Genomic DNA, 14,083 nt, shown 5'->3' on the forward strand with positions numbered 1-14,083 from the left:
TGATTAAGGTCGGGAGTAGTTTTAGCTGCTGTCCTGCATGTAAAAGGGTACCTGCACCCTTTCAAAAAACACACTGAAGGTAGCTGCATAGATGTAAAGAGGAAAACATGTTAAATAGCTTGCCCTGCATTTCTACATTTCAGAAAAATCACAAAGAACCTAGCCTAACTGGTCTGCAGTATCTCACAATTTTTCAGATATCCTTAGGCCCCGTACACACGACCGAGTTTCTCGGCAGAATTCAGCCAGAAACTCGATCGGAGCTGGATTCTGCCGAGAAACTCGGTCGTGTGTACACTTTTCAGCGAGGAAGCCGAAGAGGAACTCGTTGGGCCAAATAGATAACATGTTCTCTATTTCCTCGTTGTTCAATGAGGAAAGTTGGCCGAGATCCTCGGCTGCTTCAACACTGAACTCGACGAGTTACTCGATGTGTTTGGCACGTCGAGTTCCTCGGACGTGTGTACGGGGCCTAAGGTATTAGTTCTGCAGGTCCCCTCCAAAAAAATAATAAAAAACTGCACCAGCTAGATAGGGAACTGGCCTGGGAATGGCACCCTTTTTTAGGGACAGATAACTAACAGCATGTTATGAAACTTTAGATCCTTTTGCCTTTGTCTCTACTATGTTAAATATACAACACGGCTCATTGACAATATAGTGCAAAGGTTTCAAAATAATGTTCCTGACCTCCTTTAACCACTTGCTTACTGGGCACATATACCCCCTTCCTGACCAGAGGACTTTTTGCAATTCGGCACTGCGTCGCTTTAACTGACAATTGCGCGGTCGTGTGACGTGGCTCCCAAACAAAATTGACGTCCTTTTTTTCCACAAATAGAGCTTTCTTTTGGTGGTATTTGATCACCTCTGCGGTTTTTATTTTTTGCGCTATAAACAAAAATAGAGCGACAATTTTGAAAAAAAAAATATGTTTTACTTGTTGCTGTAATAAATAGCTCAATTTATTTTTATTTTTTTTCTCAGTCTATGCCGATACGTATTCTACATTTTTGGTAAAAAAAAAATCGCAATAAGCGACTGGTTTGCGCAAAAGTTATAGCGCCTACAAAATAGGGGACAGAATTATTATTATTTTTTTTTTTTACTCTGCGATTTTTTTTTACGCGCATCGGCATCCCAGTGATGCGGCCTGCGATTTTTTTATCGGTACTGCGACATTATGGCGGACACATCGGACACTTTTGACACATTTTTGGCACCATTCACATTTATACTGCGATCAGTGCTATAAATATGCACTAATTACTGTATAAATGTGACTGGCATTGAAGGGGTTAACACTAGGGGGTGAGGAAGAGGTTAAATGTGTATCCTGGGTGTGTTACTAACTGTGGGGGAAGGGGACTGACTGGGGGAGGTGACCGATCTGTGTCCCTATGTACAAGAGACAAAGATCGGTCTCCTCTCTCCCTGACAGGACATGGATCTGTGTGTTTACACACACAGATCCATGTCCTTCTCTCTGTAACCGCCGATCGCGGGAGCCTGGCGGACATCGCGGCCGCCAGGCACGCGCATCGGCATCCCAGTGATGCGGCGGGCGCGCGCGCCGCCGGCGCGCTCGCGCGTCCCCCAGTGGCCAGGAGGAGCGAAGGCTGTAAAAACACAGCCTCCCGGAGATTTAGAGCCACCCCGCGGCCGTATAAAGTCGTACAGCCGTCGGGAAGTGGTTAAACACTTTAGTAAGCTTAACCTTTGAAAGGGGTTGTATTTTTTTTAAAATAACAAACATGTCATACTTATCTCCTCTGTGCAAGTGTTTTGCTGCCCTTATCCTCCTCTTCTGGGGTCCCCCAGCAGCGCTCCTGGCTCCTCCTTTTCTCTAGTTCCCCTATAAAGACCCGCATTCCCTGGGGGCACTTGGGTGGGTGCGCTACCGAGTCCTGTTGCTACGTCCATTGGCACAAACAGCAGGACTTGGCCCCGTCACCGACACCTGTGTCATTGACTTTGATTGACAGCAGTGGGAGCCAATGCTCCTGCTGCTATCAAACCAGCCAATGAGGACCCGAGACAGCGGCTGGAGCTGGTGTGCTCCCCCCCGTCGCTGGAGCGATCAGGTTCAGGTAAGTAAAAGGGGGGCTCTGGGGGAACATGCTCTCAATCTTTTGTTGGCGGAAATTCCGACAGAAAAAGTCAGATGGAGCCTACACACGGTTGGAATTTCCGACAAAAAGCTCAAATCAGACTTCTCTTGTCGGAATTTCCGATCGTGTGTACGCGGAAAAAGAGTGACTGTGGTTGTGTGCCTGGCCCCCTGCCAATCTACTGGGAAAAGAACCTGGGCAATTTCCTTCGGGGGTATAACTGCATAACACTTCATCCACCACATATCACTTTGCTAAAGGACCAATGAACAGATTGGTCTCTTTATTAGTTATGTAACCTAGGATCAAAATCAGGCACCATATATCCAGCCACAATGGTGATCTCCTTCTTTTAGGGCTACTCCCTGCTCTCCAAGGCCCATGTGGCGACCCCTGTCACACACTTAACATGAGATTCTAAAAAACAGAATCTACTATGCCCACACTCAAAGGGTTCAAGACATAGGTGTGAGCAGCCTATTGCATTAGGGTATGCACCCCAAATCTCAATCATACATTACCGATCACTCATGGTGTTCATTCACAAAGGGAAGGGATCTGTAAATTACACATTTACCGCCCCCTTCCCCCACCCATCCTAATATCTCCCCTCAGCAACATCTGGCGGGAGAGGAGGGAAATCGGCAGTACTGTGGGGGGGAGGGGGGAAGCCAGGGCAGTAGGGGGAATCTGTGCTGCACAGGGGAACACCCTGGCACACCCTGTGCGCACGCCTATGGTTCCAGATAAATGTTGTAAGCCAGATACGCAGAAGTATACATGTAAATTGAAGTTGGAGTGATTATGTCTTTCTGTTCTTCACAATGGGAATTTTTTTTGTAATTGACATGTAGGCCCAGATTCACATAGAATCGCCTATCTTTAGGCGGGCGTAGCGTATCTCAGATACACTACACCGCCGTAACTTAGAGCGGCAGGTCCCGTATTCTCAAAGAACTTGCGCTTTAAGTTACGCCGGCGTAGTGTAACTGGGCCGGCGTAAGCCTGCCTAATTCAAATGTGGAAGTGGTGGGCGTGTTTTATGGAAATTAATCATGACCCTATGTAATTGACGCATTTAACGAACGGCGCATGCGCCCTCCGTGAACGTATCCCAGTGCGCATGCTCCAAATTACGCCGCAACTACTCAATGTGAACGTAACTTACGCACAGCCCCATTCACGGACGACTTACGCAAACAACGTAAAATGTGAAAAATTCGATGCTGTTCCGACGTCCATACCAAACATTGTTACGCCTCATCTACGCCTCATAGATCAGGGGTAACTTTACAACCAAAAAAGCCTTACGTAAAAAAATGCGCCGGGCGCATGTACGTTTGAGAATCGGCGTATCTAGCTCATTACCATATTCGACGCGTAAATCGACGGAAGCACCACCTAGCAGCCAGCGTAAATATGCAACTTAGATAGGACGGAGTAAGAGACTTACGCCGGTCGGATCTAAGACAAATCTATGCGTAACTGATTCTAAGAATCAGGCGCATAGATACGACGCCTCACACTCAGAGTTACGACGGCGTATCTGGAGATACGCCGGCGTAACTCCTTTGAGAATCTGGGCCGTAGTCTTTTCTATGTCCGTACTTTATATTTGAAAATAAATAAAACTTTATTCTTTAAAAAAAAAGTAGGTTTCATATTGCACTTCTAACTACAGACCCAATTTATACAAAAAGTCCAGTCCAACCCCCACAGCCAAGTCATACCTGCAATGCTGTGCTTTATGCCTCCTAACTTTCCTAGTTAGCACAGCACTTAAAGTAAACATGTCCCAACCTGGGCAATGCAAACTGATCTCGTAAATTAATGTATTAGCATAGTTCACTTAAATACATAAACAAATGTTTACTTTTACTGTAAATGTTTTACAGCCTCCAGCCTTTCTGCTTGTCTTTGTGATGCAAGGTTTTACATAGAATTTTAGCTGCTTACGGTATATCTCGCATAGAATTTTAGCTGCTTACGATATATCTCACAGGACATTACTTCTTATGCATTTTTTCATCAACTGCTCATTTTTAATTTCCCAATTCTTGACAGGTTTACCAAGAGACCTTTATATAACCCTGGAGACAAAACGGTGCAATTTCAGTGCAATATTAAAGTGAAAATAAAGTCAAATGCTTCAATACCTCTAGAGCTAGTAGTAATCATCAGGGTTTTCACATAAACAGCATAAATGCACTATTTAGGCTTCATGTTTACATAGCCTACTTTGGCCGCCAGCCACGAGAAAACGCAAAACACGGCAAATCATGCCACGATTTTGCAGCGTTTTGCAGCTGCCGGTCAAAACGTTCCTATCCTTATTGGGGTTGTAAAGGTTTGTGTTTTTTCACCTTAATGCATCCTATGCATTAAGGTGATAAAACACCTGGCAATCACGGGCCCCCCCATTTTACTTACCTGAGCCCGTTCACCTGCTGTGCGAGTCCCCAGCGTCCTCTTCTCCACGGAGTCTCAGCGTTGTTTGGATAGATTGATAGCAACACAGCCATTGGCTCCCGCTGCTGTCAATCAAATCCAAGGACGTGGCCACTGGAGGGCGGGGCCGAGTCATACATTTGGCGGCTATGGCCTCCGAGTCTATGACGCGGGAGCGTGCCCGCAAGGTAACCACCTTGGGAGAGATCTTCCCAGACAGGGTTAACTATTGCGGGGTGGAGCCGCGAGAGCCACCGTGGGACCCCAGAACAGGAGGATCGGGGTATCTGATCAAACAAATTTCAGTTTGATTCGATTCTTTGGAGGGCAGAGGTGGGATCTGGTCTAATAGATCCCAGATATCTCAATAAAGAGCTATCACAAAGGGGTATTGTTCACCCCTTGTGATTAAAATAATTTTAAATCATATAAAAAATGTAATAAATAAAGACGCACCCTGTCCCTCTGTGCAGAACAATGTGTGCCTTTTTTGGTCCGGTTCAGGTCCGAATTTAGCCCAAAATTCAGGTCTGAAATTGACCCTGAAAGGATGAACCAGCACGCACCGGATCCCTGCTGTACGACCGATGTGGCTCATATGTGAACCCAGCCTAAGAGCAATAATTCTAGGGCCAGAGCTCACATGTAACTCTAAACTGGTAACCTGTAAAGGCTTTTAAACCGTCACCTATGGAGATTTTTAGGTATTGTAGTTTGTCTCCATTTCACGGTTGTGCAAAATTGTAAATCTCGGCATGTTTTGTGTATATATATATTTATTTGGCTCATCTTATATTTTACCAAATACCATTTTTCGCGATACGGCACTGTGTCGCTTTAACTGACAATTGCGCGGTCGTGCAAAGCTGTACCTAAAGTAAATTGCTGTCTTTCCCCCCCCCACAAATAGAGCTTTCTTTTGGTGGTATTTGATCACCTCTGCGGTTTTTATTTTTTTACGCTAGAAGCAAAAACATTTTTTTTTAACTTCTGCTATAATACATATCCAAAAAATATATATAAAAAAAACTAATTTATTCATCAGTTTAGGCGCATATGTATTCTTCTACATATTTTTGGTAAAAAAAAAAAAAATGCAATAAGCGTATATTGGGGGGATCGATTTTTGGCATTTTTATATTTTTACTAGTAATGGTGGCGATCAGCGATTTGTAGCAGGACTGCGACATTGCAGCAGACAGAGCTGACACTTTTGACACTTTTTTGGGACAATTGACATTTATACAGCGATCTGTAATAGGCGATCGTGGGTCGCCGGCAGACATCGAGTCCGCCCTAACCTGCGGGCTAGCTCCCACAGCAGGAGAGCGGACCTGCCGCCGTATAAGGCTGATCGGCAAGCGGTTAATTTAAGTGAATTTTTTTTCAGGATAATTTGCTTTTGATAAAATGGCTGCTCAAATCTTCCAACATTGAAAAATTGCAACAATCGCCATTTTCTTCCAGGGCCTCTGCTTTCAGTAAATATATACTGTTTGGGGGGTTCTAAGTAATTTTCTAGCAAAAACATGCTGATTTTTACATGTATGAGAGCAATGTCAGAATTGGCCTGGGCAGCAAGTGGTTAAGGGCAGGGACTGATGTGAATGTAATCTATCCCTTTCATGCCTAAGCCTATTCATGACATTTGGTGTATATAAGTTAAAATCCGTATTTTTGGCTCGAAAATTACTTAGAACCCCCAAACATTATATATATATATATATATATTTTAGCAGAGAATCTAGAGAATAAAATGGCGATTGTTGCAATATTTTATGTCACACGGTATTTGTGCGGCGGTGTTTTAAACGCAACATTTTGGGAAAAATTTACTTTGATGAATTTTAAAAAAAATAAAAAGTAAAGTTAGCCCAATTTTTTTGCATAATGTGAAAGATAATGTTACGCTGAGTAAATAGATATCAAGCATGTCACGCTTTATAATTGCACTCACTCGTGGAATGGCGACAAACTACGGTACCTAAAAATCTCCATAGGCGACGCTTTAAACGTTTTTTTACGGTTACCAGGTTGAGTTACAGAGGAGGTCTAGTGCTAGAATTATTGCTCTCGCTCTGATGATCGCGCGATGCCTCACATGTGTGATTTGAACACCGTTTTCATATGCGGGTGCGACTTCCGTATGGGTTTTCTTTGTTGAGCGAGCTCGCGGGGAGGGGGCCGCTTTAAAAAAAATGTTTTTCTTATTTATTTTATTTATTTTTATAATATTAAATTGTGTTTTTTTTTTTTTTACATTTTGATCACTTTTATTGCTGTAATAGGTGGTGACAGGTACTCTTTATGGAGGTCTAAAAGACCCCCAATCCCTCCTTTACACTTCAAAGTATTCAGATCACCGAAAACGGCGATTCTGAATACTGTGTACTTTTTTAAATCCGGCACCATTGGCAGCTGAGAAACCCGGAAGTGACGTCATGACGTCGCTTCCGTGTTTTCAATGCGGAGACTGAATCAAAGCCATTTGCGGCTTAGTGTCAGTCTCCGCCTGGACACAGAAGGCGCCGGATGGAGGATCGGGTCTCACGGTGGGACGGGTGTCCCAGTCAGAGCAGCGAGAGGCGGCGGGAGGGGGGGGATGTCCCCTCCCGCTCCTCCGGCATAACAACCGAGCGGCTTTTAGCTTTTAGCCGCTTTTAGCCACATTGGTTGTTATGTTTGGATAGCCGATCGCCGGCTCTAAACAACGGTACCGGGATGATGCCTGCAGCTGCAGGCATCATCCCGTTATAACACCCGAAAGCCAAAGACGCATATGCGTTCGCTCAGCGTGAAAGGGCTATGCAAAGTGCTACATAAATTGTGGGTGCGATTTTAATACCTATAATAATTTTTTTTAAAATGACTCTAATGCCGCGTACACACGATCAGAAATTCCGACAACAAAACCGTGGATTTTTTTCCAACGGAATGTTGGCTCAAACTTGTGTTGCATACACACGGTCACACAAATGTTGTCTGAAATTCCGAACGTCAAGAACGCGGTGACGTACAACACTACGACGAGCCGAGAAAATTGAAGTTCAATGATTCCGAGCATGCGTCAAATTGTTTCCGAGCATGCAAAGGGACAATCGAAATTTCCGACAAGAACTTTTGTGGTCGGAAAATTTGACAACCAGCTGTCAAATTTTTGTAGAAATTCCGGCAGCAAATGTGCGATGGAGCATACACACAGTCGGAATTTCTGACAAAAAGCTCACATCGAACATTTGTCAGAATTTCCGATCGTGTGTATTTTATAAAGCAGTGAATGTGGGACTTTCACCAAACATTTACTAGTGGTGAATCAATCATTGTTATTGAAAATACATGCAACAGGAAGATTAGCTGCGGTGAATTTTTGCTTTATAAATAACGTTCCTAATGTGAATGAGCCTTCAATACAGAGAGGAGAATACTTTTCTTGTCTGCCTATCATCACTGTGCTCCAGGCTTTGGGTTCAGGGCCCCTTGCTGTTCCAGTGTTGTGCAATTCTCTTTCAAGTTTATTGGCTTAGTGTAATTTCCTGGCAATGTGATGGACATTCCCGTATTTGTGAAGATGGCTTTGCTTGCTGATTTTGTCACCTAATCTCACAATGCCTCTCCAGTTACTGATTAGACAGGTCTCTAGCCCCCTGAGTGTCCCTTTAAAAAGCCCTCCTTACAGAGGCTTCTCATACCCCTGCAGGCATCATGGGGTTCAGAGCTTTGTGTCTCCTACTGCTGGGTCTCCTGGCCGGGTCCACCTATGCACAATCGTGAGTATGACCTAAATAGTGGATGAAAGTTGTGGATAGGCTTAGCCTTAGTAGTAAAGCATGTTTATGTTGTACTGATCCCATACCTAAAATAATAGATAATGGTAGATAATTGATTTATCTGTAGGATGGCCTTTCATGGATTTATTTAATTTTGGGAGTATCTTGTGGTTATTGGGACACTTCTGAGGCTAGAGGGCAACCAGCTTCTTGGTGGTTGACGGGGATAGTTTTTGCATTGGGAGATATCTCAACCTGTTTGAATACCCAAATCAAAAATCGGTGGAGTGCTATCCTCCTTACCAATGTAGCACCAATGTAAGATAAATTCTTACAACTGAGCATCAATGTAAGGAGCATTCTTCCCACTGACCACCAATTTAAGGGGCATTCTTTCCACTAACCTCCAATGTAAGGAACATTCTTCCCACTGATCACCAATGTAAGGAGCATTCTTTCCACTAACCTCCAATGTAAGGTTAATTCTTCCCACTGATCACCAATGTAAGGGGCATTCTTTCCACTAACCACCAATGTAAGATATATTTTTCCCACTGATCACCAATGTCAGGCCTCGTACAACCGGTCGTGTGTACACTTTTCGACGAGGAAACTGTCGAGAAATTCGTCGAGCCAAAAAGAGAGCATGTCTTCTTTTTTCCTCGACGGGAATGGGGAAATGTGGCTCGCCGAGATCCTCGACAGCCTAACAAGGAACTCGACGAGCAAAACTATGTGTTTCACCCGTCGAGTTTCTCGGTCGTGTGTACGAGGCTTAAGGAGCATTCTTCCCACTGACCACCAATGTAAGGGGCTTTCTTCCCACTGATCACCAATGTAAGGGGCATTCTTCCCACTGACCACCAATGTAAGGGGCATTCTTCCCACTGACCACCAATGTAAGATAAATTCTTACCACGGAGCACCAATCTAAGATAAATTCTTACCACAGAGCACTAATGTAAAGAGGGTATTATTTTCACTGATTACCATTGTAAGGGGGATTGTTCCCACTGATCGCCAATGTAAAGAACATTCTTTCCAGTTCCCACTGACCACCAATGTAAGGGATATTCTTCCCACTGACCACCAACGTAAGGAGGGTATCCTTCGGGCTGACCAAAAATGTAAGGGGCATTCTTCCCACTGACCACCAATGTAAAAGGCATTCTTCCCACTGACCACCATTGTAAGGGGCATTCTTCCCACTGACCACCAATGTAAAAGGCATTCTTCTCACTGACCACCTTTGTAAGGGGCATTCTTCCCACTGATCACCAATGTAAGGGGTATTCTTCCCACTGACCACCATTGTAAGGGGCATTCTTCCAACTGACCACCATTGTAAGGGGCATTCTTCCCACTGACCACCATTGTAAAGGCATGCTGGTCATTCTTCCCACTGATCTCCAATGTAGACATCATTTTTCCCACTGACCGCAAATGTAAGGGGCATTCTTCCCACTGAGTACCAATGTAAGACACAGTCTTCCCATTGACTACCAATGTAAGACACAGTCTTCCCACTGTACCCCAGTGTGTTGATTTTAGCAGGGGTTCCTTAAGAACTAGTAAATATAATGGATAATAAAAAAAAAAAAGACTACAGGTGTTGTAAAAATCTAATATAAATGTTCCTTGTGGACACAGACTTTTTTCCCTCCACCGTGTGAGTCATGACTGTATAATGTTAATTGTTAACCTCCCTGGCGGTATGATTTTGTCTGGAATTACGTACCAAAAGCGGTACAATTATTTTGCAAGGAAATAAGGAGTTTTATACTGTAGGCCTGTCATTTTTAGAAATAACTCACTTAAATCTGACCAAGCAAGAGTCTTGTAGGCATCCCGGGTATGATTTTTTTTTTTAAAACAAAATTATAAATTATAATATAATAAATAATTATAAATAATTATAACAAATAATAATATAATTATAATAAAAATTATTCAATAATGTAATCAACTCAAAATCACTGAAATTTGCTCAGTTGTAGAATTGTCGCTGTCATTATTTATTTTATGACGAATTTCCCCACAAATCGCTATCGCACAATTCTGCAAGTGATTATAATTTATTATCGCTGTTTTCTAGCTGATCTAAAACCATTTTTGACATAAAGGGACACTTTTGGACAATCTACAGTTTTTAGGCATAAAGAACATTTTTTATTATATAAAAGTACATGTAGGGCACTGGGCAGACCACTAGGGACAAGGGGGGTGTGTATTTTTTTATATACAGTACTGTAATCTATAAGATTACAGTATACTGTATGTAAAGTGTTTGTTTACTTTTTTGAATTTGGCGCCGTTCTCCGCTCCCGTGCGTCGCAACGTCGCAGGGAACGGAGATCGGCGGCACACGGGGACACTGTGAATCGAGCGAGGAGGTCCCGCTCGCTCACACAGCGGGGTGGCATCGCTGGATCCAGGGACAAGGTAAGTAACTTGCCTGTGGATCCAGCGAGAAGGTAAGCCGCGCCGCTGCACACTCTGCACGTCCACCCCGAGCGTGACTCGGGGATACCGATCTTAATATGAAAAACCAACCCCGAGTCACGCTCGGGTTTACCGCCAAGGGGGTTAATGTTGAGTTTGTTGTTGGGGAACTGTCTGCTAGTCTTATAAACTGCCTGAATTCAGCTTTTATCCTGGATGGTTCAAGTTATATAATGTGATGACCATAATGCCCGGTACACACGATCCGATTATCGGACGAATGATCGTCCGTTTTTTTTTTTGTATGCTAATCTCACGTCGAATCTGATGAGTTTACTAAAGTCACGAAAATTCTCGGATGGCAGAATAAAAAAATCGGAAGTGATGTCATTTGTTGTAATGCATTTGTATCGCATTTTCAAATGACAGCTGTACTGATTAAACGAAAATCGTACGATCTGGCATCGTACGAAAAAAAATTCTGTGCATGTCCGATAGAATAATATCGGATGAACTGTCCTGATCGGCTCTCAGAAGCTCTGTACTAACGATCCGATTATCGTACGATCGTATAGAAAGCGGCATTTTTCGTACGATTTTCAGATCGTGTGTACGGGGCTTACACACAACTCAGCAGTTACTTTGCCCATTTCAATAGGAGAAAATTGATTCATTGTTGCAATGTCTGATTGTTTTGTATTCTTAATATAATAGTTTCTGTATTGCTACTTTTGATCACATAAGGTTAGGACTTCACAGGTAGTTATTGATCTTAGAGACAGAAAAAAAAAATCTTCTGTAAGGGCTCTTTCACACAGACATTGGCCCAGATTCAAGAAGCAATTGCGTCTGCGTAACCATAGTTACGCAGCGCAATTGCTTACTTGCGCCGGCGTAACGACTTCTCCTGATTCAGAGAGCTCGTTACGCCGACTGCAGCCTAAGATATGCGTTGCATAAGGCTCTTATGCCCTCATATCTTAGGCTGCATTCTTACATTGGCCGCTAGGGGGCGTTCCCGTTGTGGTCAGCGTATAGTATGCAAATTGCATACTAACGCCGATTCACAACCCTACGCGAGCCCTGCGTACGCAGTTTACGTCGTTTGCATACGTCGGGTTTTGCGTAAGGCTGCACATGCTAAAAGCAGGGGCAGCCAATGCTAAGGATACCCGTCGTTCCCGCGTCACGAGGTTTAAATTTTACGTCGTTTGCGTAAGTGAATCGTGAATGGCGCTGGACGCCATTCACGTTCACTTTGAAGCAAATGACGTCCTTGCGACGTCATTTACCGCAATGCACATCGGGAAAGTTTCCCGACGGAGCATGTGCTCTACTCTCGGCGCGGGAACGCGCCTAATTTAAATGATTCCCGCCCCCTACGGGATCATTTACATTAGGAGCCCTTACGCAGGGCATTTTTGAGAAGCGCCCACGCAAATTACGTGGCTACTGCTTCATGAATGAAGCGTAGCGCAAATAATTTGCGTAGGCGCAGGGTAAAAAGGGTACACTGCGCCTCCGTAAGGAGCGCGCAGCTGTACCTGAATCTACCCCACTGAATTTTAAAGCAGCCTTTAACGCACATTACCACACCTATAGCATTAATGAGTGTTTTGGGTGCATTGCACAGTTGCACAGTAATGAGCGTTTTGGTTGCCTTGTTAAATGCCCAATGGTCAAAGTTTGGTTGGAACTTTTGACTGAACTGACTATTTTGACTGAACTCTGAGCTCAACTCAATAAGTAATCTAGACATATAGGGTGAGATTTACTAAAAGTTTTAAACTGGATCACACAGAATCTGGTGCAGCTCTGCATAGAAACAGCTTCTAGGCTCTATTGTCAAAGCTTAATCACTTCAGCTCCGGAAGATTTACCCCCCCCCCCCCTTCCTGAACAGGCCATTTTTTGTGATATGGCACTGCGTTACTTTTATTGACAATTTTGCGGTCGTGCGACACTGGTATTTGATCACTTCTGAGGTTTTTATTTGTTGCGCTATACAATTACAATACAATTTTGAAATATATATATATATATATATATATATATATATATATATATATATATATATATATATATATATATATATATATATATATATATATATATATATATATATATATATATATACACATACATATCTATATGTATATATCTCTCTCTATATATATATAGATAGATAGATAGATAGATAGATAGATAGATAGATAGATAGATAGATAGATAGATAGATAGATAGATAGATAGATAGATAGATTTTACTTTCTGCTATAAAATATATCCCATTAAATTAAAAAAATATATATATTTCTTCATCAGTTTAGACCAATATGTTTTCTATTGCATGTTTTTTGGTACAAAAAAATCCCAATAAGTGTATATTGATTGGCTCACGCAAAAGTTATAGGCCCAGATTCACGTCCAACGGCGTATCTCTGCGGCGGCGTAACGTATCCGATTTACTGTATTCTCAAAGCACTTGCTTCGTAAGTTGCGGCGGCTTAGCGTAAATCGGCCAGCGTAAGGCCGCCTAATTCAAATTTGTATCAGGGGGGCGTGTTTTATGTAAAACTACTGTGACCCGTCGTGATTGACGTTTTTGCGGAACGGCGCATGCGCCGTCCGTGGAATTTCCCAGTGTGCATTGCTCCAAAGAACGCCGCAAGGACGTCATTGGTTTCAACGTGAACGTAAATGACGTCCAGCCCCATTCACGGACGACTTACGCAAACTCAGTTACTTTTTCAAATTTCGACGCGGGAACGACGGCCATACTTAACATTGGCTGTGCCTCATATAGCAGGGGCAACTTTACGCCGGGAAAAGCCTAATGTAAACTTCGTAACTTTACTGCGTCGGCCGTGCGTACGTTTGGGAATGTGCATATCTAGCTAATTTGCATACTCAACGCGGAATTCGACGGAAGCGCCACCTAGCGGTCAAAAAAAATGCAGTTAAGATCCAAAGGCGTAAGAGACTTACGCCTGTCGGATCTAATGGATATCTATGCGTAACTTATTCTAAGAATCAGACGCATAGATACGACGGGTCAGATTAGGACTTACGACGGCGTACATGGCACTGCACCATCGTAAGTCCTTTGAGAATCTGGGCCAAGGTGTCTACAAACTATGGGATATTTTTATGGAGTTTTTATATATTTTTTACTAGTAATGGCAGCAGTCAGCGCTTTTTAGCGGGACTTGCGACATTGCGGCGGACAAATGTGATACTAAGGTTTTTTTTTTTACTAAAGCTGAAGAGTGCAAAATCGGTCTCACTTTGGCAATAAAACCTGGCTAAGCTTTG

General features: G+C 43.2%; 1 protein-coding gene across 1 annotated transcript in view; it reads left to right on the forward strand.

Moving 5' to 3' along the window:
• The first annotated feature begins 8,221 nt into the window (after window positions 1–8,221).
• Window positions 8,222–14,083, forward strand: part of LOC120933438 (venom factor-like) — a 153,653-nt gene continuing 147,791 nt past the window's right edge. The window contains exon 1 of the mRNA XM_040346655.1: window positions 8,222–8,326. Within this exon, the coding sequence (XP_040202589.1) occupies window positions 8,262–8,326 (65 nt within the window). The 5' untranslated portion in view covers window positions 8,222–8,261. The remainder of the gene's footprint in view (window positions 8,327–14,083) is intronic.

The sequence above is a fragment of the Rana temporaria genome, chromosome 3 (genome assembly GCF_905171775.1).
Source record: "Rana temporaria chromosome 3, aRanTem1.1, whole genome shotgun sequence".
NCBI lineage: Eukaryota > Metazoa > Chordata > Amphibia > Anura > Ranidae > Rana > Rana temporaria.